Source organism: Cibotium barometz, chromosome 51 (assembly GCF_041138505.1).
Source record: "Cibotium barometz isolate CiBa-2024 chromosome 51, ASM4113850v1, whole genome shotgun sequence".
Classification (NCBI taxonomy): domain Eukaryota; kingdom Viridiplantae; phylum Streptophyta; class Polypodiopsida; order Cyatheales; family Cibotiaceae; genus Cibotium; species Cibotium barometz.
Genome location: NC_141096.1, coordinates 22368371 through 22393478, shown reverse-complemented (window position 1 = coordinate 22393478; position 25108 = coordinate 22368371). Strand labels below are relative to the sequence as shown.

At 43.3% G+C, this 25108-nt stretch overlaps 1 protein-coding gene across 1 annotated transcript in view; it reads left to right on the top strand.

The window, feature by feature from the left end:
* The first annotated feature begins 10448 nt into the window (after positions 1–10448).
* LOC147609426 (uncharacterized) overlaps positions 10449–25108 on the top strand; it is a 68699-nt gene continuing 54039 nt past the window's right edge. The window contains exons 1-4 of the mRNA XM_086787424.1: positions 10449–11301; positions 13530–13630; positions 13714–14322; positions 14426–14521. Of these exons, the coding sequence (XP_086643550.1) occupies positions 11166–11301; positions 13530–13630; positions 13714–14322; positions 14426–14521 (942 nt within the window). The 5' untranslated portion in view covers positions 10449–11165. The remainder of the gene's footprint in view (positions 11302–13529; positions 13631–13713; positions 14323–14425; positions 14522–25108) is intronic.

Below are 25108 nucleotides of genomic sequence, written 5' to 3'. Positions count from 1 at the left end.
AAGTCTACGCATAGCCCTTGGCAACCAATCTTGCCTTGTACCTGCTCACTGAACCATCAACATTGTGCTTGACTTTATACACCCACTTATATCCAATTGCCTTCTTTTCCTTAGGCAAAGGCACTAACTCCCATGTTGCATTTGCATCCAATGCTACCATCTCCTCATCCATGGAATCTTTCTATTTCTTATTTTCAAGTGCCTACTCAAAGCAAGTGGGCTCAACCTCTTGTATTGCTTTTACCATGTAAGCATAATGATGGGCTGTATATCCATCATATCTCAACCTGTTAACAGGGTATCTAACCCTCGTAGACCTGCATACACCTGGATCACTGCCAGGTGTCCTCAAAACAGCCCTAGTTCTCCTTACACCAGGAGTAACCAACAGATGGAATGCCAAGCTCCTTATCAAGGCTCTGCTCACAGCCACTAGAGTCACCATCCACATATGAGTGACTTGCTGACAGATCAGGCACAAAAGGTTGATCTACCTTTTCCTTCCCTTTCCGTGATACATGTGTACTTGCATCATTCCTCAACCTGCCTGACCATGGGCTAACATTGGATCCAATGCTCGAGGACTCCCCAGGTCTACTCAGCACCTGTGATTGCTGCTCTACATGTGGTGCAACATCAACACTTCTTACATATGCATCTTCTATTGCCTTCACTACTCGTGCATACCAGCTACTCATCTTATCGAAGACAACATCTCTGCTTGCTCGCATCTCACGAGTGATAGGATTATAGCATCTATAACCTTTTTGCTCCATAGCATAACCAATGAAGATGCATTTCTCTACCTTTGGATCCAACTTTGTTCTCACTTCATCAAGAATATGTACATATGAAATACACGCTCATTACTCAAAATGGCTTATATATAAAGCCTCATATGTATAGAAGATAAATTGAGACTCAATTGTGATAATAGGGTTATGTGATTTCTCATTACTCAGAATGACTTTCATATAAAGCCTCATATGTATAGTGCATGGTCGCCCAAAGATTGTCTAGGAGCCCAAATGCTAATTAAGCTAATATCCTAGGCTATGTATAGACTATCAGCATTGCACATGTTGTAAGCTTGGTAAATTAGTGATCAACCAGCATTACACAAGTCATAAGTTTGGTGATATCCCAAAAATGTTTACATGAAGTGCATTGTGCAGTCACAAAAAGATGTTGCAAAAAAGGCACGATTGCATGTCAAGAGAAACCAATGTGGTTAATGACAATCACATCTTGAGGATCTTCTTCTTGACGTTAAATTTGCTTTTGGATACTCGAGAGAGATAAGGATATTGAAACCTTCATCATTGGTGTCTCAATCATCATACTCAAACCTATCTTCCATGACTCTTTAGAAGTAGTCTTATTAAGGGCTTCTACCTCCTTCTTCTTTTTATACCTCCATGTGAATCCTATTCAAGTATACCTTCCACTGTCATAGCTCTTTAAAAGCAAATGGTGGTTTTGGTTTCTACTACCTCCTTTCTTATTATACCTCCATGCAAATCCTATTCAAGCCCACTATGGCATATTTCTTTAAAGAATTATACCTCCATGCAAATCCTTTCTTATTATACCTCCATGTAAATCCTATTCAAGCCCACTATGGCATATTTCTTTAAAGAATTATCAATGAGCCTCTCATTATCTAGACATTTAGCTATGAGACAACACACCTTAGTGATGTAGTCTCTTACCTTGTCTCATGCTTCACCTACAATAGTTGTAGAAATGAGTTAATCCCAGAACCTTGTAGGGTGGAACCACGTGATAAATGTTGCATGTAGATTTTCTTATGTATTTTTGGCTTTTAGGAAATCCATATACCAATTAGCTACATTACATGTTGCTAAGCACATTGGGAAAGCTGTTTACATGAATCTTTGCATGAATTCTCTTCTTTCAATTGTGTTGAGAACTACACGGAACCCATGAACAACCACCAAGCATGTGGTCTTAAATTCCTACAAGTAATTCAGTGTGTTTCCCTATCTAGTATACGTATATAGGTGCTTGGCCATGGTCAATGGATTTGGTGTGTTATGAGACATTGGAACTTCTTCTCTTCTCCCATATTAAAGTTATGGATGATATCAAAATTTCCTTTCTAGGGTTTTGTGGTGCATGGTCAATACCTAAGATGTCCCACTAGGTGGTGGGATGACCCATATCTTCCTCTTCTAGCTATCACCTGGAATAGATAGTACTAGTATAGGGATGGTGTCAACACCATAATGGTATTTACTCCTATTTTTACTAGCTTCACTCCATTACCTACTCTAACTAATGGTGTATCATGCTAGGAGATTCTTGGATCTAGTAATCATACATCACTTAAGCAACCATGTAAATTTGTTAGCTTGTGGTCTTGGCACTATGCCCTTGACACTATTCTTTTGGCACCTAACACTATGCCCTTAGCATAATCCACATGGCCCTTGGAACTTGTCACCTAAGTTGTTTTCCTCTATAAAAGTATTTGTTTCTTATCTCCTCTAGATTCTCTAGCAATGGTAATGGTTCCTAATTCTCTCCAAGCTTCTCAAGGAATTGTATAATGGGAGAGTTTTGGCCCTCTCACACTTTTTATCTCTCACTCCTCTCTTATCTTTTCCTTTTCCAAGATTACTACTATTGAATCCACGCTGATATCTCACAACTCATTGACTCAATCCCTTTCAAGCTCCACTCCACGCTTCTCCACTCTAGCTAATGCTCTTTCCCACACTTTCTTATAATCCCACTCCTCTCTTATCACTTCCTCTACACTCATTGGCTCGATCCCTTTTAAGCTTTTCTCCTCACTCCTTCACTCCAGCTAAGGTGTTCTTTCACTCAAGATTGCACTATGCAAACTATCTCTTTCACAACTATACATAGAGATCAATCTAATGCTAATCCCACTCAATCTTACTCAATTCTAATAACTAAAAGCTTAAATTAAAGCTAAGACAATAAACAATGCATAAAACCTTATGAATCACTAAGATCACATCACACAAAAGGATTAAAGTGTAGCATAAAACCTTATGAATCACTAAGATCACATCACACAAAAGGATTAAAGTGTAGCATGAAGCAACCATTAAAAAGAAAGCCAAAGAACCAATTTACAGAGTAAGATCATGCATGTGAGGTCCATTAGAAAGTAGAGATTTCGACTTATATACAAGTGGATAAGATAAGTTATGGGAAGTTCACACTTGTCCTTGGCCTAAAACTCACTTATACCTTAGTCATGATCTCCACCTCTTTATTTGTTATAAACTAATAGGCCTAGGCATGTTATCAGGCATATCCTAGACTTGTCATGGGCTTCCGTGACTTCAAATTATCTACTCACTTGATGGTTCAAGATAATCTAACTCCCTATCATGTATTTGAGATACTCATTTATTTGGCACTAGAAACTCACCCTTGGGGTTATTATGGATGTTGGATCCACCTTAGCATTAATGAATCTATGATGCAAAACTTTCTCAAGCACCTCTCCCAATGAATCCTTTGAAAATGCTTATAACTTTGAATTGGTCCAAAATTTAGCCATATATTTTCCTTAGCATTTAAAACACGTGTATGAATTGCCTTAGACTACTAGCTTACTATTTTTAAATAGTATTATTTTTGTAAGTGATTGGATTCCACCTCAATTTGGTGATTGAATAGATGAATTTTTGCCAAACCTTTGGCTACTTGTCTTTTCTATGTTGCACACTTCCTTGTAATAATCTCACATCTCGAGTGTTAGGTTTGAACATGCTTATAAGGCTAATGTCAAGAGTTGGATTTGAACAAGCATGGCTTATAAGGCTAATTTATAAGTTTTAAAACTAGTAATGGGAGCTCTCAAGCCTAGCTTATAAGGCTAATGTATAAGTTCTAGAACTAGTAATGGGAGTTCTCAAGTCATTACTCTTGAGCAGACTAATGAGAAAAGAATTAAGAAGTATATGTGCCAATTTTCCTTCTATTATAAAGATATTCCCATTTATGTAATAGATTGAGTGTTTACTCTACTCTCTGTTCTCTCTTCGCTTTGTATGGACATGACCAAGCGTAGGATTTGGGAAGGTAATGCCATCCATTACATCATGCGTGTATCTTTCTCTTCTTCATTATCTCTTCTTGTAAATATAAGGATTTTGGTGGTGATTGAAGTAGGATTTTCGTGGCAACCACACAAGCTTTACTTTATTGATTCGTAGTACCCATGATGAGGAGCCACGATGGTGTGCCAATTTGTATGCGAGAGGAGCACTAGAGAATTAAGGTCTTTTTAATATCAAGATTAGATGGTAGGTTCGTCTTTATGGCAAGTTTCCCGATGACCCATACTCTCGATTAAGGCTAAACACATGGTATATAAATTGAACTAGGGGTCAATATTATGGTACCATCCATGATAAATTTCCCGATGACCCTTACTCCATTATGGCTAAACGCATGGTTTATCAATTAGGGGTCAATATTATGGTACCATCTATGATAAATTTTCTAATGACCGTTGCATATCATTAGGGCTAAACACATGGTACCACCCCATCATTGATAAATTTCCCAATGACCCTTGCTTCATTAGGGCTAAACACATGGTACCACCCATGATATATTAATTAAACTAGGGTCAATATTATGGAGTAAAGAGCCGATATTGGCTCCAAAACATATAGGAAAGTTTTAAAATGTTACAGAGTGATATTGGTGTTATTTAGCTTGAATGATTAATAAAACAACCACAAAAGAATTTTTGAGCTTTATGAGGCAAGGAGTAAAAGTCATATGTTAGTGGAAAAAAGTTAAGCTTTACGAGGCAAGGAGTAAAAGTCACATGTTAGTGGATACATGAGTCAAAAGAGTTAAGATGTGATAATGAAAGTGAAGCTATGTCTAGTGAGAATTCTGATTTTTGTGAGCTACATTGATCTTGTATTATTAAAATAAAGCATTGATAGAAAATAAAGTGATAGTTAAGGGAGAATCCATAAATGATGAAATTGATGTATGATGATTTATTATCTTGTAAAAGAATCAATTTTGAAGTTTAATAAATGAGTGATCATTGATGATGTATGTCTCATGTTTTCTTGATAAGACATTTAAAGAAAAGAGGCACACATCTTAATAAATCCTAAATGTCACATCAATTCTTATCTTTACCATCTTAACTAGACTTGCTATTATTTCCTTCTTTTAAATATACCTATAAACTATACATGGCATTGTTTCCTAGATGACCTTAATTTACATGTTTTAAATCTACCTATACATGGTGTTGTTTTCTAGATGACCATAGTTTTCATCAATAATTTATTTTTAATATAAAGTAGAAAATGTTTCATCTACTTTATTTTTAATATAAAGTAGATTATGTTTGGTTTACTAGAAAATGATTGGGCATACTTGATTTAATGATAATGTGACTGTTAAAATAAAAGTAACAAACAAGGTATCGCTTACATAGTACACATGATGCCCTTAAAGATAGATAATTTGTAAAATATATTAAAGATTTATAAAAGGCTTTGAAACAAATCAATCAAAGGCTTTAAAACAAATCAATCAAAGAGTGGACAAAATGACCCCAATAATGCTAGGTGGAATACAAAGGTCCTTTAAAAGTATAATGAATAGATGTAAATTATTGGCATGATGAATGACCATCTTTTGTTGAATAAATTCATCACCTTTGAATATCACACCTTTATATGCATTAAATGTGAAAAGAAATAAATAAGTATATTAATGCATTCCCTTAGTTATTGCTTCCATTTTATGGAGATGGAATTCATTTGCTTCATTCACAATCAAGGAATTTTACATATCAAAAATACGTAGTACCATCCTTCGGTTAACTACAAAAAACTAAATGGTCATACATAACTATTATATTTATACTTTCTAGCATGGTTACTTATTACAATGTTTATCCCATAGTGTGTTTATGAAATCAATATGTCATTATTTAGCTTACGTAAGTGACATGAACTAAGATTACATTTCCAACTAAATATTTTAATCATATCATGTTGTTGATTTTTGAATTCTTATGAGTGCTAGTGTGAGATCAAGTATATATAGTCCAACTTGACATCGATAAAGAAACAAATTTGATATCTCAAGAAATTATACATATTATGTGTGCATGTATATGAATAGAAAGCATGCTAATGCATGTACACAAATGTAGGTTTCAAGTATAATAATTGATTTTGCAAAGCCTCTTGAGTACTCGAGCAAGCTCTATGAGTAAAGTGCCTTACTACAATTTGTAAATCAGCATACATAGTGTGCACAAGCTCAATAATTGCCAACAATTAAGGGGTATTATACCATTCATGCAAACAAGGTATAATGGTTAAAAAGTAATCTTGCTGACTATAAAGTAAAGACATATTATAATATGATATAAAGGGAAAATCACGTTGAAGTTAGTGCAAAAAAGTAGCAAATAAAGAAGTACTGTGCAAAGAGTAGCAAATAAAGAAGTAGTGCCATTGAGAAAGGTGAAGGGAGTAATAGTCAACAAAAGAGTGTTCTAAAGTAAAAGGAAGGAAATAAAGAGATGGAATGGAGGAAAAGAATATGGATGTAGAAAAGCAAGCTAGAAATGAAGAAAATATCATGATAGTGATGTGAATGATAATGAGCACCCATAAAACAAATATACTCTCTCTCTCTCTCTCTCTCTCTCTCTCTCTCTCTCTCTCTCTCTCTCGCATGCACATGCACATGCATGTGCACACACACACACACACACACACAAACACATACACTACACATGTATGCACGTGCGTACGTTCATGCATATACGTGTGTGCACACGCACGCACACACATGCATACGTGCGCACACATATGCATACACTACACACGCACACCTGTGCGGTGCAACCTCTCTCGCGAAGCTCATGTGGGATCTCTGCAGAAGACGTGATAGTAGTCTAATCACTCAAGCAAGAGGGAGAGAAGAAGCAAGAGAGAAGCAAGAGAGAACAAGTGATTAGTAATCACTCCAAAACCCTAACCCTAAAGCACACCACACATGGTAGATTAGAGTTGCTAGAGAGAGGGAGAGAGAAAACTCCACTTCTATTGCACAAATGGGAGAGTGAGTTACAAACAAGAGAAATCAGAAAACAACTCTTACTTCTTGATCCAAATATCTTCCCCGATGCACGTGTGGGTATTTTCGATGACCCACAGCCCAAGCACCGTATGGTCATCACCCTCTAGGATCCTTCGCAACACCTAGCGCTTCACTCATAGGCCGCTTCCTTGGTCCCTCATCCACCGTACCGGAAGCTCACCATTTAAATCGAACTGAGGCTGGTATACATACACACGCACACATGCATATACACACATGCATGTATGCTTAGAGAGAGAGAGAGAGAGAGAGAGAGAGAGAGAGAGAGAGAGAGAGAGAGAGAGAGAGAGAGAGAGAGAGAGAGAGAGAGAGCTTCAGAAGTACGTTTGGTTGAATGCATTCCCACACATGTAAATTCTAAACATATTTAATAATGGTGTTTTGACAGAAGCTTATGTGCATCGCAAATACATCCATCTCTTTGTAAGACATTCTATTCTTATACATCCATAAGGAAAGATGCCATAATATATTAAAATGTCTTTTACATGAAGGGGATTGTAAAGTGATGTGAGAGAAGCGAACCTATTAGGAATATTAGGGAGGGCGTACTTCCTTTCTTATGCAACAACCCTCAATAATACCTACATGTGGCCTTGTAATGGATGAGAAATTGGAGGAGGCATGATAAACAATTTAAAAGATTTTGCCTTAAAATGCCATGTATCCTCTACACCGTGCACTCATGCACAAATTCATATCATGATTCATACACTAGGCATAGCTACATTCTGTATAAAAATGGCCATTCATGTTGATATTTAGTAGTAGGACTCCAAAGTTCACATTCACCTTAAAGAAGATGAGTCATATTTGTTAATGACATGGTAAAGTTCTAGATGCATAGTAGAACATCTTAGCAAAAAAGTGCAAATGTTCAATAACAATAGGCTATATATCGTATCATTTCCAAATAGATGTTTGCAATCAATGGAATTGCCCCCACCCCTCCCATCCGCTAAGGGGTGGGATTAAGTAACAATCCTCGCATTAACACAACAAAAAGATACATTTGTTGGTTTTAAGTCTAATAAAAAAAAGCTTGTTGCTCACCCTTTTGTTATTATATGTGATCCAAATAGACTTTCATTTAGATCTACTTCACGTGAGGCCACAAGGGGCAAGGTAGATGGGTCTCTCTCTCAAGACTAACTGAGAATAAACAATGATTGGAAGATCAAGTAGTGGTAGGCTAGATGGGCACAAACTTAACCTTTTTTGAACCAATGTTGAGTCTTAACAAGAGAAGAATTTAGAGAGAGAGAGAGAGAGAGAGAGAATTGCATGAGACGGGAAGGATAATAAGTTAAAAATCCTAAAAGAGAAAGCCAATGAATGTGCTTAAAGTTTTTTTTAAAGGGCAAGTTTTAGACCTCTTTTTTAAAGCAAGTTTAGACCTCTTTTTTGTAAAGGCATTGCTTAGAGGACATTCACCACCAATAAAAAGGCAACAAGCTATTGATTGATTGATTAGAGAGTGTTACTTGAACTCAAAAAGATGATGATGGGTTTTTTTTTTTTTTGCTGGGAGGTACAACACTCACGATTTTTACCTCACCCCCTTGAGGAGTAGGGAGTGGGGGTGTGTGTTGGGGGGGGGGGCACGAGGTGGGCTAAGAATCGAACTGCTGTCCTATATGGGAGGGAGGATAGATGCCATCAACATTTTTTTTCCAACCAATCAAAATAAAGGCAGTGCTTGTTTCAATACTAAAAAATAGGAAAACCAATGGGATTATAAATGCTTAAAATGCATGATTTTTATCCCTTGAAAATAATGCCAATGCTGCATTTGGTCGAGAAAACAATATGCTACAAACCACGTTTATCGACGTAGTACTAGAGCACTTACTACTTCTCTTGATATATGAGGGGAGAGGGGTGCTTTAATTGATAAAAGAGAGATTTAGTGTGAGTAATGAATTAATGTGTGTGTGTGTGTGTGAGAGAGAGAGAGAGAGAGAGAAGAAGAAGAAGAAGAAGAAGAAGAAGAAGAAGAAGGAAGAGGGGGTGGGGTGTGTGTGTGTGTGGGTGGGTGAGAGTTAGAGAATTGCTTTTAACTATATAGTAGTGTAAACCAATATCTATTGATGAATATAGACCACTATCTATTGTGTGTGGGTGGGTGGGCCTTGGGAATAAATTTGAAGGCCCACCCTAACCTTCAATTTGAAGGCCTTTGACTAGATTGACCTTCAAAATACACATGTTTATCTCTAAGATTTAGCGAAATTTTCAAAATAATAATGGTTTTCTTTTCTTTTGCAACCCTATTTTCTAAGAGGCCTTCTCCTAAGGCCTAAGGTTTGAAAGGCTTTGATGCCCTCTAAAGACTTCAAATTGGAGCACTTGGAAGGTTTGAAAGGCTTTTTTTTTTCTTTTCAATAATGGCATTTTTATTATTGAAGAAAATCGAGACAAGTTACAAAAGTCGGGTTGACATCAAATAGCGGGGGGTCAAGGCCATTTTCAAGCCGAGACTTCTCTCACTATCCTAGGCAATCAGCAAAGAGCAATGACCCTCTGGGTCTCTATCCTAGGCTCTAGAGGTATTGGAGCTTCAGCACATAGCTTAAAACACGTTTACAAGATATTCTCTCTTCTCTTGAAGCTGAAGAATCTTGACCTTATCTGTGACATTCTTTGGAGTGCTTCCACTAGGGCCTACCAGTTTTGAAATTCTGGCCTCAATGTCAGCGATCTTCCTCAAGTAGAACCTCTCCCTTGCAATGATAAGGAGACTTTTGAGGGAGCAGGTATTCTGGGTATCACCGTTGTGTAGGGCCGCTAGTCTTTCAATCCAGAAGAACCAGAGGATTTCTGTTCTAAATACTGTCCATAGTTCAGTAGAGCAGCCTATGGGTTCCCCAATGAGCAGATGCTTCCAGGATAAGCAAGTTTTCCCCCAACTGGCCACATACTCATTGAGTTTCTTTACCATTGGTTCTATGTTAGGGCACAGTAGAAAAATGTGGACGTCATCTTCTTCCTTGAGGCATCTGGCACATGATCCATTTCCCTTGCCAAAGACTAAAGCTTTTTTCTGTGTCCAAATGGCCCTGTACATGATAAGCCAAGCAAGACAAGCTTTCTTCGGTTCCACATGTATGCCTCAAAGTGATTTGAAGAGGAAATACCACTGGCTCCTATCTTAGAAGATATTCCATCTTTGATTTAGAATACAATGGATTGGAGGGGTATTCCACCTGGGAGGAATAGGCCAGATGCTTGTTTGGTTAATCCACTAGAATGCCTTCAGCTTAGGGGGGTCTTCGTTTGAAAGGCTTTTGGCACTGGGTGGGTGAGTTGCTTTTAACTACTGTAGTACTGTAGTACCACTATCTATTGATGAATATACTAGATACAGGTACCTCCCCCCATTGAAGTCAATTGTGAGCTCTTGTGTAGTAATAGAAAGTGATGGAGCAACCTGGGATTCCTCTCTCTACCTTTGCTTGGGGTGCTCCAGTTCCCTGGCACGATCACCCCCTCCCTTTCCTACCCTTGAAATAATCTCATCCTTCTCACAAATCAACAGACCCTTTGCTTTACCACACTTATTTTGTCTTTCGATCATGATTCTCCTTTGCTAAATATCACTTAAATCACAGCTTTTGAGCGATGCAAGTGACTGTTTCTGTGCAATTATCTGCTAATCCTGGTTTTCCCTTGCTAATCTGGTCATTTTCTTAGTTGGGTCATCCTCATTAGAGTGCTACCCTCCCACAAGCGTCAGTTTACAGCTGTAGGGGAAATGCCACTAACAAATTTTCTGTTATTTAATGGCTCTCCCATGCTAATCTAGTCCAATTACAAGCTCTTTGGGGTTTGACATTTCACCAAATTTTAGTTATAATTACAAGCTTTTGGGTGGCCTTCATCCATTTAATTTAATCAGTGGGTAAATGCTCCCAGTTAATTATCACATAAACAACAGCTAATTTTTGGCCTCTGCAGAGTACATTTGTGAATAAAATTCAGGTTGCCCAAAGTTTTACTTTGCAATGGAGAAGCTTGGGGGTTGCACCCCAGAAATTTACATTGGTAGCTTCATCAGCCTCACCTCCAAGGGTGAGATTCGGTACGAAGGGGTGCTCTTCACAGTTGACACTGAAAAGTCTACAATTGTGCTCAAGGATGGTAAGCTCACATGCCCTTGATTCTTAGCACACATTATCATTGATGATTAACACATGTTTTAATTCTCGGATTAAAGTGCATATTATAATCATGTATGGCATTCCCACATCCCCTTGATTATCAACAGATGGATGTTAAGCTAACATATCATTGCTGTTTGCATTTTTCTAATGCTGTTGCTCAAGTAAGCTAACTACAACCTCAACAGGTGAAGTTAAGCAACAAATTTGTCTCAGGGATCGCAAGCCCACATGCATGGATGAACCATATATCCCCTTATCTTGTAATTAAAGCTAAAGGATGCAAAGCTTGCATGTAACCGATGTTAAAACACATTCTTGAATCTTGAATGTAAGGACAAATTTTGCTCAAAAATGGTAAGCTTACATGTCATTAGTGATAAACACATCCATCCTATATTGCCCAAAATTGGAGACAATCTATGAAGCAAATTGTGTGGACAAAGCTTTTAGTCTGTGCCAAGCTTGCGTAATTCACAACTTTAAATCTCATCAGTAGTGCACACACATGGTTTCCTTTGAAGCCAAGAAACATGTTTTAAAGTGGGCCTGCCCTCCATTCAGCAACACAAGAATATGGCCACTTTATTCGATGGAGGTATATTATTTGAGGATTCATTGCTTCTAGTGCACAACGCTGATAAGGCAGGTGATACACCATGAGGGTGACCTCGGGTAGCTGGTTTTCACATTAGGGTAGCAACAAATCATTCCTTTAGTCATTGCACAACTAAATATGCAAGAATGAACGATGCCTTTGCCTAGCCCCATCGACCCTTTATATAGGTGTCTTACCTACACATCTTTGCACCTACACTAGCTACCCATTGGGCTGGCATGAGAACCCCCCAAAACCAGGTGCCCAATCCTATAATTAATGTTAGTGCCATGGGACATAAGGGTTCACACTTAGCCAATATTGATACCTAAAACATCTAGTCTTTGACCGGGATTTCCCAGGACACCCGACATCTAATACGTGTCCCGGCACTCTGTACCTCATGTCACACTACCAGTGCATTAAAAGTTCGGTGCCACACAGGCACGCCGCACGACACAACAGTGCGCAGCTTGCATGACCCAACTAACCACCCTTGACATACACTGGTGTCTTGTGCCTGGACAAGGGTTCACAATGAAACTTCATGATGTCCGGACTCAAGAAGGGGCACATTATGTGCATCCAACCGTGGGCCCAGGGTATTTCTACTCAAGTTTGAGACGAAGTAATTGTACTGGCTGTCCTAGAAAGAAGCCCCATTGTAGTATACGACCACCTAGAATACTCTGCTAGGTAGTGTCATGGTTCATTCTCTAAAGAATGACACCTAGTTTCCATACACATGTTTCTTGCTTTTAAAAGATGCTCATCATCTGCTACCAGGACCTCATCCATGATCTGAGACATCTGCAGTGTGAATGATTTGAGTGCCCTTCTCCATGGCAGTTATTGCTGCTATAGGGGCTTGTGTCCCTTTTCTAACTTCTTCCTGATTGTAGGATGAGATTTGAGTCTCTAGCCTGCTAAAACTATGCCACCTGTGCTGCCAACATTAGTCTCCTCCATTGACATTGCCCCTGCAGATGCTAGTCTTGTAGAGGCACTGGGCGGAGACATTGTGTAGCCGAACCACACCAGATGCACCCTAGAGTCTCTGTAGCTTCACATTGATTCACCACTTTGGACATCATTGGCCTTGTGAAGAGGTGCCTTGGCTTGCAGTTTCTCTTAAAGGAATCCAAGACAACTACTATGCCATCACCTCCCTGATTTGCCTACCTTTTTACCTGTTACTCTGGAGGTGATAATCTCAGTCTGCTTCATGGCTCTTCTATTTCTAGGCATGATACCAGAAGATTCTATACACTGATTGTTAAGGGCTTGAAGCTTCCCTGTTTGAGCAGACTTATAACACTGGCTCTAGTTGCAACTCCTTGTCAAGCCCAACCTAAGAGCCTGATTTTGTGTGTGTGTGTGTGTGTGTGTGTGTATGTGCACGATGCTTCAAATCGACACACATCACCAGTAGGTATTACTAGTAGGTTCCTTTTTAGTGTAACAATGGACACTGAGGGGACTTTCTAGCTGGCTTGGACACCTTTCTTGAGGAGGTTTCTCGAGTATTTGGGTCTGATTACATTCCTGCTCAAGTTCTTTTCATGTTCTTTCACATCCAGGGTTTCTCATCTGGGTTTTCCCTTGTACAGTGCGGTCATTTGGAAGAGAAGGGCGGGGAAATAACATTCTGCAGATCCCTGCCAGTAATAAAGTCTACGAGTACATTATCTTCCGAGACACAGATATCAAGGTAAAGGTAAAGGTGTTCTCCTAAAAGCAAATGTATTTCTAAGTTGCTTAAGCTAGCACTAACTAGTGCATGATTTTTTATAGGATTTGAATGTATTGTCCTTCTCTCAGAAATGTGACAACCCTATCAAAGTACCCTTTCAAGGGGTTGGTCATCCACCTGATGTGACAGAAGTAATAGAAAAAGAAAATTGTCATTTAACTGAATTGGGTTTGGGTTGGCCACAGTCACCTCATTTATTAGGTCTGCAAGTGGGGGCAAGCCAGTGGCCATGGTATTGGCCTCCAGCTGCTTCAAGGGGCAATGGTATGCAATCACATCAAAGTTCACCACTAGCTACCATACCTCAAGATCTACAAAGGGAAATAATAAAACCTGCTTCAACCCCATCTTTGCAAGGAAACCATGGTTTTTTTGTCTCGCATCCTCAGGCACAGCGTGCATGTTTTGAGCAAGTCCCAGCTGTAAGTTCAACTAGACTTTGCAGCACTCAAAAGGAGGGTCAACAGCAGCTTCCTGGTCTAGTCTCTGCCTCTGGGCAAAGCCTTACGGTAGATAACAGTACATTGCAGCAGAGTATGCTGTCTCAAGAAAAACACATGCAAGATGAACCTTTAGATTTGCGGCCCTTGTCAGAGCAACCTCTGCTCCCCTTACCAGTCTCTGAAATCGAACATAGGAGGCTCATCAAGGTTAGCACAGTTGCTGGTTTGCAAGTATCCTTTGTAAGCATTTTCTTTCCAGCATAGTATCTCTTTCTGATCAAATACTATACCCATTTTTGTGCCCAAACAGGAAAGTATGTGTTCAGGCGCCCTTAAGCACTTAGGAAAAGAGAGAGGTGGATGGAGAGGAAGGGGAAGAGGCAGCTTGACCAGGACATGCAGGGAGGTATATCCGAATTCTTTAGTTTCCAGTAGCAAGTTCAGCAAGTAAAAATGCATTAAATTACTTGAAAGGCATTCTCATTGCAGTAGTTCAGATAATATGGTACAAGGACACATGTGACCACATTTTTACCCTCCCTTCCCATCTCTCTCTAGCAGATGAGTCCTAAGTGGGCAGGCCTACTCCATCCTATGTGCCACGCGTCCGTGACCCAAAGCATCAAGAATCTCCACCACACAGATCCATGAGATTCTCTGTCGACGTGACATGCCCTCACCATAGCCACATCTGCCACCATCAGGAGGCTTATAGAGTCATGTTTCGGTTTTCAGTTTTCACATCCGTTTTTCCATGGCACTGTATACCCATGGTATCATTGTACTATTCATGGTCTCATAGGCTGTTCGGGTCTTTTGTAGACATTAATAGATCTCTCTCTCTCTCTCTCTCTCTCTCTAGAGGCCCGCCCACAAGGGAGCTCACTATGAGCAAGAGAAGGCTTCTCTCGCTCTCTCTCTCAAGGGCACAAACGAACAGGGTTGCAGGCGAACAAGGTCATAGGCGAGCAAGGTCGCAGATGAACAAGGTCACAGACGAGCAAAGACGCACACTCACAGATGAGTAGGGTCACAGGCGAATAGGGTCGCAGGCGAGCAAGGTCACAGACGAACAGGGTTGCAGGCGAACAAGGTCGTAGGCGAGCAAGGTCGCAAACGAACAAGGTCGAAGACTGGAAGCACAAGACTGGCGGAATACAGCAACCTGCTCGCCTGAGTCTCTACAATTTGCTCGTCTGTTCAACGTGCGACCTACTTGCCTCCTCATCTACGACTTGCGACCTGCTCTCTGCGTCTTCCATCTTGTTTCTTGCGACCTGCTTGTCTGTTCAACGTGCGACATACTTGCCTTGAAACCGGTCCCGTCAAGTGGGAATAGACTCCGTTGGACACCCACATGCGTAATTGCACAACTTAAATATCACAATATAAATGGACACCTCAATAACAACTGAAAACTGAAATGAAATGAAATGATAATCAATGGACACCAGCACTGGGGTCGGAACGGGCCGACCCCCCCCTCAATATATGATATATTATTGGGAGTATTTAAGTGATACAATGCTCCATGGGTTCAATGAACCAGATGATGTCCATGTACAATTGAAATGAATACAGTTACCAAACAAGAGACTTGAAGTAGACGTTCGAAGGAGAGCGATCCACCTGAAGAAGTCTAGTCTCTACGGTCCCGTGCCTTCACTGGAATCCGCAAAGAGCGCCCCACTGGTGTTCCAGGACCATGCACAAACAGGCGCTCCCGTACTAACGCCTGGCTCTCCTGATCTCAGCACCCATGGACCGTGGTTCTCCAGAAGCGTGGACTACCCGGCACCGAACGGGTGTTAGTAGCATAGAGTATCCCTTGTAAGATTTACACAAAAGACCTTTGCTTGAATCTCAATCCACTCACCTTGTAAAACAATGAATATGGCTTTCAATAGTACTAGGCACCCACGTATGAAAAGAGAGAAGCCTTTTTTACTACTGTAGCTGCCAGCTTGAGAGATGGGGGAATGAACTGTCAGCACAGCTGCCCGACAGTACGGGGAGCTGGAGTCGCCTGTGCGCAAGCTAGATAGAAGTCCTGTGTGTGCAGCTGCCTGCAAGGTGAGAGATGGGAACCTGTACGCAGCCACGCAGCCGCCTGTGGGCAAGCGACAGAGGAGACCTGCGCAGCCACCGGCGTGCAGCCGCCTGTGCGCAGTCGTCTCTAGCAGGATGAAGAGATGGCTAGGCGTAGTCGCCTATGTGCAGCCGCTTGCAAAGCAAGGAGACAGATGGGAGAAGAACCTGTGCGTAGTCACCTGCAAGGCAAGAGGATGGTGGCCCTGTGCGCAACCGCCTGCAGAGCAAAATGAAGAGAGACTTGTGCGCAAGAGCAAGCAGAGTCGCCTGTGGGCGAGCATCGAATCCCCGAAGGTGGTCATGCATAGCCGCCTATATACAAGAGGAGTATCACGCCTGATTTGCATGGAGGGACACACGACGAACAGCTGGCCAGCCCACTTGAATCGCATGGAGGCGGCCAGTTCCAAAGTCCCAAGGGGGGGTGGGTAGGTGGCCATGCACCCACCCCCACACACATGATTAAGTGAGGGGTTTCCTCCCCACCATGGCCCATACGTGGGTGCCCACCCTATCAAGGGCACTATGAGATATTGGGGAGGGTGCCCACTCATTAATGAGTGTGAACCTGCAACCTTATAAAAACAAAGGTTAAAAAAGAATGCTATAAAATAAACAAATGCAATACACTTACCACCTGTTCACATGCAACAAAACTCGTCAGAAGGCAGAGCAAACTTCACGACTCACTGGCAGGCGTCCCCGCTCAGTAAGTGGCACGTCAAACAGGCAAACACAAGAATACAAGTCACGCGAAGACAGTTCCAGGCATGCAAACATGAATGCATGTGCAAACAGGATCATGGACATATCTCTCGTTCATGGAACAAGTACTAAACATTTCTGTCGGGCACAATGATGGCACGACAGAAAACATAAATCGCGGTCTTCCTATGGAGTGACAGTCGCATAGGTAAGACACAGATCCAGGCACGAGCCTCCCGATGGAGTGACAGTCCCATAGGCAAAACATGGCACGTATACTGGCTCTTCCATGGCGTGACAATCCCATGGATAGAACACATTCCAGGTCATACACGGGTAGCACCAGTCTGGCTCCCGTCCATACAACACCATCCTGCTAATACACGGGTGGCACCAGTCTGGTTCCTGTCCATGTTATGCAAAATACTGGCCCCTTCACATGAGACACCGCGGCCTGGCCTCAAGTGAACGAGACACAAATCTGGAGATGGACCAAATGGTCGGCCAATTGGTGACATCCCCCCGGGCTTTTAAAGAGTTGTCCTCAACTGAAAAGCCTCAAGATATGCCTGCAACAATTGTGGGTAATCAACAAAATAATCCTCGTTTACCCACTTTGCATCAATGGGTAAATAATTCTTGAACTTCACAAGGTATCTCCTGGAAAGCTTTCCTGCAGGTAGCTTTCTCTCCTTGTGAAAGACAATTTGTTCTGGCTCGAGGATCTCCTCAAGCTCATCAATCTCTGGCGGATCTTCTGTGATGACAGGCTCGTCAGGATCTGGCCCGACATACTTCCGCAAAAGACTCACATGAAATGCATTGTGAATCTTCCAATGACTAGGTAAGGCAAGCCTGTATGACACTTCATTGATCTTTTGAATCACCTTGAAGGGTCCATAATAGCGAGGAGAAAGCTTAGGATATGATCCTTCTCGTCTTGGCCTCTTCCGAAGCCTAGCTTTCTCAAATTTCAGCAAAACCCAATCACCTTCTTTGACTTGCATGTCTCTTCTATGCTTGTTAGCAGCCATTTTATGCTTATCTTGTGACCTTGCAATGGCTGTCTGTACCTGAGCAAAGGCCACATACAAGTCACGTACATACTCATCAGCTGTAAAAATCTCATCCTTTGTACGAAGGATGGGTGGCAAGACCATTCTGCCATAAATAATCTCAAACGGGGCCTTTCCCGTGGAGGCATGGATCGTATTGTTGTAGGCAAACTCAACAAGTGGAAGATACTTCTCCCATGCAGTCTTTTGATCTGCCACATAACACTTCAACAAATCCAACACGGCTGAATTTGCAGCCTCACTTTGGCCATCCGTTTGGGGATGATAAGCTGATGAAAACTCAAGTTTAGTACCCATGTTATCAAATAAAGCCCTCCAGAAAAGGCTCGTAGTCCTGGGATCTCTATCCCCAACAATGGATTTAGGCATACCATGATGCTTGAAAATATTAGCAAGAAAAAGCTTCACCATATGATCAACTTTAATGGTTTTCTTGACGGGCAAGAATTGAGCTTGCTTGCTAAACCTGTCCACAATGGTCCAAATAGCATCATTCCCATGCTAGGATCTAGGCAAGTCCATAATAAAATCCATAGTAATACTTTCCCAAAACTTATTAACATACTGCTGCACACTTTCATTATCTCTTTGCTCAAGTCTATCCCACTTTTGGGTGAGAGTTTGCTCCGCATTAGGTGGCAAGAACTGGGCATAAAATCTGTCCTTAAACTCTTTCCAAGTGGAAATGGGATCTTTGGTGGTCTTTTCAGTGATCCACCAATGAGCGGCGGTCCTCTTTAAGAACATGCTAGCATGGCGTACTTTAGACTTCTCAGTGAAGTCCTCATCACTAAAAGCAATCATCTTCCCCCTCTTTGATGTCACCTTTGCGGAGGAGGTAGGAACGTGCCTCTTGGCTTCTTGCCCATTTCTCGTGCCATGGACTCAAAAGTCATGTCCACCATTGCATCAGCTTTCCTTGCTTCAATGGCACTTTGCACATGTGGATCTTTATGCAAAAAATTCAGCTCTTGCTCTTGTGCCTGCAAAAGCTTTCTCATATGCTCCAATTCAGCTCTCATTGCATTAGGCTCCTCTTCTTGCATAACTGTCTTTCCACGAGACGGTTGTCCCCTCCAATCACTATCATTCACCCTCTCAAGGGGCTTGTGCCTTCCCTGTAAAGCATTAGAACCACGCGAGGCACTTGATGGGCCCCTCGAATTAGGCACTTCCAAAGGATTGCCTTGGCTGTCCATTGTGTTAAGTGTGCTAGAAGCGGGGTGTCCAATACACAGGTTCGTTTCCCCGCTAAGAAGAGGGAAATAACCGTGCTCTGATACCAATGAAACCGATCCCGTCAAGTGGGAATAGACTCTGTTGGACACCCACACGCGTAATTACACAACTTAAATATCACAATATAAATGGACAACTCAATAACAACTGAAAACTGAAATGAAATGAAACAATGATCAATGGACACCAGCACTGGGGCCGGAACGGGCCGTTGGGAGTATTTAAGTGATACAATGCTCCATGGGTTCAATGAACCAGATGATGTCCATGTACAATTGAAATGAATATAGTTACCAAACAAGAGACTTGAAGTAGACGTTCGAAGGAGAGCGATCCACTTGAAGAAGTCTAGTCTCTACGGTCCTATGCCTTCACTGGAATCCGCAGAGAGCGCCCCACTGGTGTTCCAGGACCACGCACAAACAAGTGCTCCCGTACTAACGCTTGGCTCTCCCGATCTCAGCACCCATGGACCGTGGTTCTCCAGAAGCTTGGACTACCCGGCACCGAATGGGTGTTAGTAGCAAAGAGTATCCCTTGTAAGATTTACACAAAAGACCTTTGCTTGAATCTCAATCCACTCACCTTGTAAAACAATGAATATGGCTTTCAGTAGTACTAGGCACCCACGTATGAAAAGAGAGAAGCCTTTTTTACTGCTGTTGCTGCCAGCTTGAGAGATGGGGGAATGAACTGTCAGCACAGCTGCCCCCCGACAGTACGGGGAGCTGGAGTCGCCTGTGCGCAAGCTAGATAGAAGTCCCGTGTGTGTAGCCGCCTGCAAGGTGAGAGATGGGAACCTGTACGCAGCCATGCAGCCGCCTGTGGGCCAGCGACAGAGGAGACCCGTGCAGCGACCGTGCAGCCGCCTGTGCGCAATCGTCTCTAGTAGGATGAAGAGATGGCTAGGCGCAGTCGCCTATGTGCAGCCGCTTGCAAAGCAAGGAGAGAGATGGGAGAAGAACCTGTGCACAGTCACCTGCAAGGCAAGAGGATGGTGGCCTGTGCGTAGCCGCCTGCAAAGCAAAAGGAAGAGAGACCTGTGCGCAAGAGCAAGTAGAGTCGCCTGTGGCCAGCGTCGAATCCCGGAAGGTGGTCATGCACAGCCGCCTATATACAAGAGGAGTATCACGCCTGATTTGCATGGAGGGGCACACGACGAACAGCTGGCGAGCCCACCTGAATCGCATGGAGGTGGCGAGTTCCAAAGTCCCAAGGGGGGGTGGGTAGGTGGCCATGCACCCACCCCCACACACATGATTAAGTGAGGGGTTCCCTCCCCACCATGGCCCATACGTGGGTGCCCACCCTACCAAGGGCACTATGAGATATTGGGGAGGGTGCCCACTCATCAATGAGTGTGAACCTGCAACCTTATAAAAACAAAGGTTAAAAAAGAATGCTATAAAATAAACAAATGCAATACACTTACCACCTGTTCACATGCAACAAAACTCGTCAGAAGACAGAGCAAACTTCACAACTCACTGGTAGGCGTCCCCGCTTAGTGAGTGGCACGTCAAACAGGCAAACACAAGAATACAAGTCACGCGAAGATAGTTCCAGGCATGCAAACATGAATGCATGTGCAAACAGTATCATGGACATATCTCCCGTTCATTGAACAAGTACTAAACATTTCTGTCGGGCACAATGATGGCACGACAGAAAACATAAATCCCGGTCTTCCTATGGAGTGACAGTCCCATAGGTAAGACACAGATCCAGGCACGAGCCTCCCTATGGAGTGAAAGTCCCATAGGTAAGACACAGATCCAGGCACGAGCCTCCCTATGGAGTGACAGTCCCATATGCAAAACACGGCACATATATTGGCTCTTCCATGGCGTGACAATCCCATGGATAGAACACATTCCAGGTCATACACGGGTGGCACCAGTCTGGCTCCCGTCCATACAACACCATCCTGCTAACACACGGGTGGCACCAGTCTAGCTCCCGTCCATGTTATGCAAAATACTGGCCCCTTCACATGAGACACCGGCCTAGCCTCAAGTGAACGAGAGACAAATCTGGAGATGGACCAAATGGTCGGCCAATTGGTGACATGCCTCCTCATCTACGACTTGCGACTTGCTCTTTGCCCAGCAACTGCGCCTGTGCTTACCTAGTGCCTGGCTGCGCCTCTTCACCTGTTGCTGTCCTGTGCAGAATTTTCGCCTGCTGGTGCAACAACACAGCATTGCCGGCCATTACTCCCCTTGGAGAAGCACCGTTTGTAGAAGCACTGCCCTGGTCTGCCTGAAAAAGCCCTGAAGCAAACGATCTTCTCTCCTCAGTTCTGCTCCCTTTTCCCACCCACCCTTGCTCAGGCCCCCAAGGCAGCAACTAGTAGGGGAAACCAGGTGAGACAACCTTTCACACCCCTACGAAGGCACCAAATGCCTACCGCAGAAGATTGAGGGAAGGAATCATGGATCACGAAGGATCACGAAGGATCACGAAGATGGCCCGACGAGATGAGGCCCTTTATGAGGAGCTACAGCTTCACATAAGGACAGAGATGAACAGCATGCGATAGGAGCTTGAAAAGGAATGGACCGAGCAGATGCATGCCCAAAGGAAAGTGATATACGAAACGCTGAAGGAAGAGATATATGTCCAATTGAAGGGAGAAATGCAAGACCAAGTACGGGTTGAGATGGAATTAGCCCAAGCCTTGATGCACACAGAAATGAAAAAAGAGATGCAGAAATGGAAGGATGACATGCTCCGAGAGATTGGCACAACAGTTGCATCGTACGAAGGCACTTTGAAGACATGTATGGCTGACCGGCGAAAAATGGAATATGTAAGGCAAAAGTGGCTGCAGGTGAGAAGGAAATGCATTCATGGGCTGAAATTGCGAGTGCCACAAAGAAACAAATTGAGGAAGTCAACCCATGGATTGAAGTAGTAAAAAAACAGAAGGATACACCAGTCAATAAAGTAGAGGTGATGAATGCTACATTGGAAGAGGAAGCCAAGAGACGGGCACGTGCCTTACATGTACGTGTAGTTGGGTGGGAAGATAAGGGAAATCCCCAAGAGGATGCAAAAGCTCTTGCAACAAAAATTGGAGCCACTGATGTACCCATTACCGGAGCATGGTGAGTAGGCAGAGATGAAACCAGGGCAAAGATATTGATCACATCAGGTTTGGTGACTTGGAGAAGAAGAAGGCCTTCCTCTCCAAAAGGATGGCCCTTAAGGGGGAAAAGATTTATTTGGATGAGGACCTTACACCGGCACAGATAGCACACCGGAAGGAACACATGCCGCGTGTGCTTGAGGCAAGGAAAGAGGGGAAATGGGCGGTATACAGAGATGGCCGAGTCATCATTACGGAGAGGAGGCCCGCTTGATGGTGCGCAGCCTATGAGACCTTGCGATTCACGGTGTGGAATTGCAACGGAGCCCTTAGAACAGATGCAGGATACTTTGAGGATACTTTCAGACACAGTGATATTGCTATGTATATGGAGACCCATTAGTGCACAAACAAGAGGCTTCCTGACGTCCGGGGTTATAGATGGGAATCAGTTTTCCGCCCTCAGCCACGCACAATGGGAGGTACCAGAGGATCTGGAGGAGTGGCAATACTTTACAGGGAGGAGCTTCGTGACAAAATACATGTGGTACATAGAGATGCAGATGTGAGGTACATGTGGGTCCGAATATGCAGAGAGGGCTCCGCGAGCTATATGTGGCGGTATGCTACTTTCCCCCAGCCCACTCCAGGTTTGCACCATCAGGAGAGTCACCCTATATACCACTATATGATGATATCATGAGGTTTGCCAGCATGGGAGACATATTACTATTGGGAGACTTTAATGCACGTACAGGCTTAGAGCAGACAGAGTTGTATGATACTCAAGAGGCTATGTACCGGGAGATCACGGTAGAGGATGTAGGGTTGCAGAGATCAGCACAAGATGAGGGGGAGATTACAGATTATGGCAGGCATTTTCTCACACTCGGGAGTGCACATGGGTTGGTCATATACAATGGCTTATCGAGATGCCAAGGATCAGATGCTCTCACACACTGGAACTCTAAAGGGGGAGCGAGCACAGTGGACTACTTGATGGAATCTCCTTCATTGATACCTGATGTGTGAGGTTTCACGATTCCTAGTAGGCCCATTGGCATAGTAGCCGATCATGCATACCTGAGTTTCACACTAGTAGGTAGATCCCCAGAGATGGGCCAGCCACTCATCTACCTAGGTACCCGAGATATCAGTCTACACGTGAGACAGTTGGGGTTTATCGGGATGCAATATCTGATGGCTTGTTCACTTTAGACCCGCATAGCCCTCTGGATGAGAGCACGAGAGGATTGGCAGGTGTACTACATGCATCCGCCTCATATGCGTTTCCCTGCACTATGATCCCTTCCACCCACCCCCGCAGCATTGCCCCACAGAACAGTTGGTATGATGATGAGTGTCGTGAGACACGAGCACAGCTACAGCGTGAGATTGCCATTGGGTCTCACACGCATAGACACGCGAGGATGATCTTTCGGCGCCTTGTGCGGAGGAAGAAACGAGCCTATCTGGCTAAGCTAGAGGAGGAGATCTACTTGTCAGAATATGCAGCGGAAATGATAACCAAACTTGGGTAGACGAGCAAGTAGACTGCAGAAAATAAACAGCACAAGAAACACAGAGAGATAGGTGTGTAAACTCTTCTCTATACACAAGATCCCGAGAAAACTGAATGAGGAAGTGGTGGGGGCAAGGGGCCTATATATACATCTCTGGAAGAGCAGTCGGCCAGCATATGAAGTGCCCACGACTGCTGAAAATGGTCCCACAACTGCATAAATGCAGTCGGCCAGCAGATGAATGCCCACGACTGAGAAACTCCAGTCGGCCAGCAGCCCAGTAGCCCACGACTGATAAACATGCAGTCGGCCAGCACTGGAGTGCTCCTGGCATCCTCTGGCAACCCTCCCACCACTAGGAAAAATGGGAGAAAATAGGGAAAAATACGGGGAGTGTGGAAAAAATGATAAAACACCTTATACAGGGCGGGCACACCCACAATAGAGGCCCTGGTGTATGAATATAGACAGGAGATGACTTCTAACACCCCCTCTCAGCTCCTGGCTGTGAAACCAACCCAAGGGAGCTGGAGTGCCGCCCGAGCGTAGCCTGAGGTAGAGACTTCGTGAAGAGGTCCGCCGCATTGTCCTCCGTCGAACAATAAAGTAGCAAGATGTCACCAGCCAATATCTTCTCACGTACAAAGTGATACTGTATCTCTATATGCTTGGTCTGGGCATGGAAAACCGGGTTCCGAGCAATAGCTATACAACTCTCGTTATCGCACTGGATGACTGTGGGCTCCCTCTGTGGAAACCCAATCTCGCCTAGCTGCCTCCGCAGCCATACAACCTCACAAGCAGCACCACAAGCAGCCCGATACTCTGCCTCTGTCGAAGAAAGGGCAATAGTTGGCTGCCTCTTGGTGCTCCAAGAAACTGCTCCTGAGCCGAGGGTAAAACTGTATCCTGAAGTAGATCTCCTCGTGTCTGGATCTCCTCCCCAATCTGAGTCACTCCAACCTTGGAGCTTGACTCCATTCCCTCCTGTGTAAAAGAGTCCCAGATCCTTCGTACTCTGCAGATACCGCAAGATCCGCAATCCTGCGTCCCAATGAGATTTTAATGGCGTCTGCATAAAAGAGCTCAACAGCCCCACGGAGAAGCTCAAGTCCAATCTGGTGTTCAGCAACCAGATCAATGAACCAACCAACTTAACTTTGTGTTCGGGTCCATCGGCGAAGTAATAGGCTTGCAGTTCTCCATCCCAAAGGCCTCAAGCAACTCATGAACATACCGCTGCTGAGAGACGAAAAACCCCCTCTGGG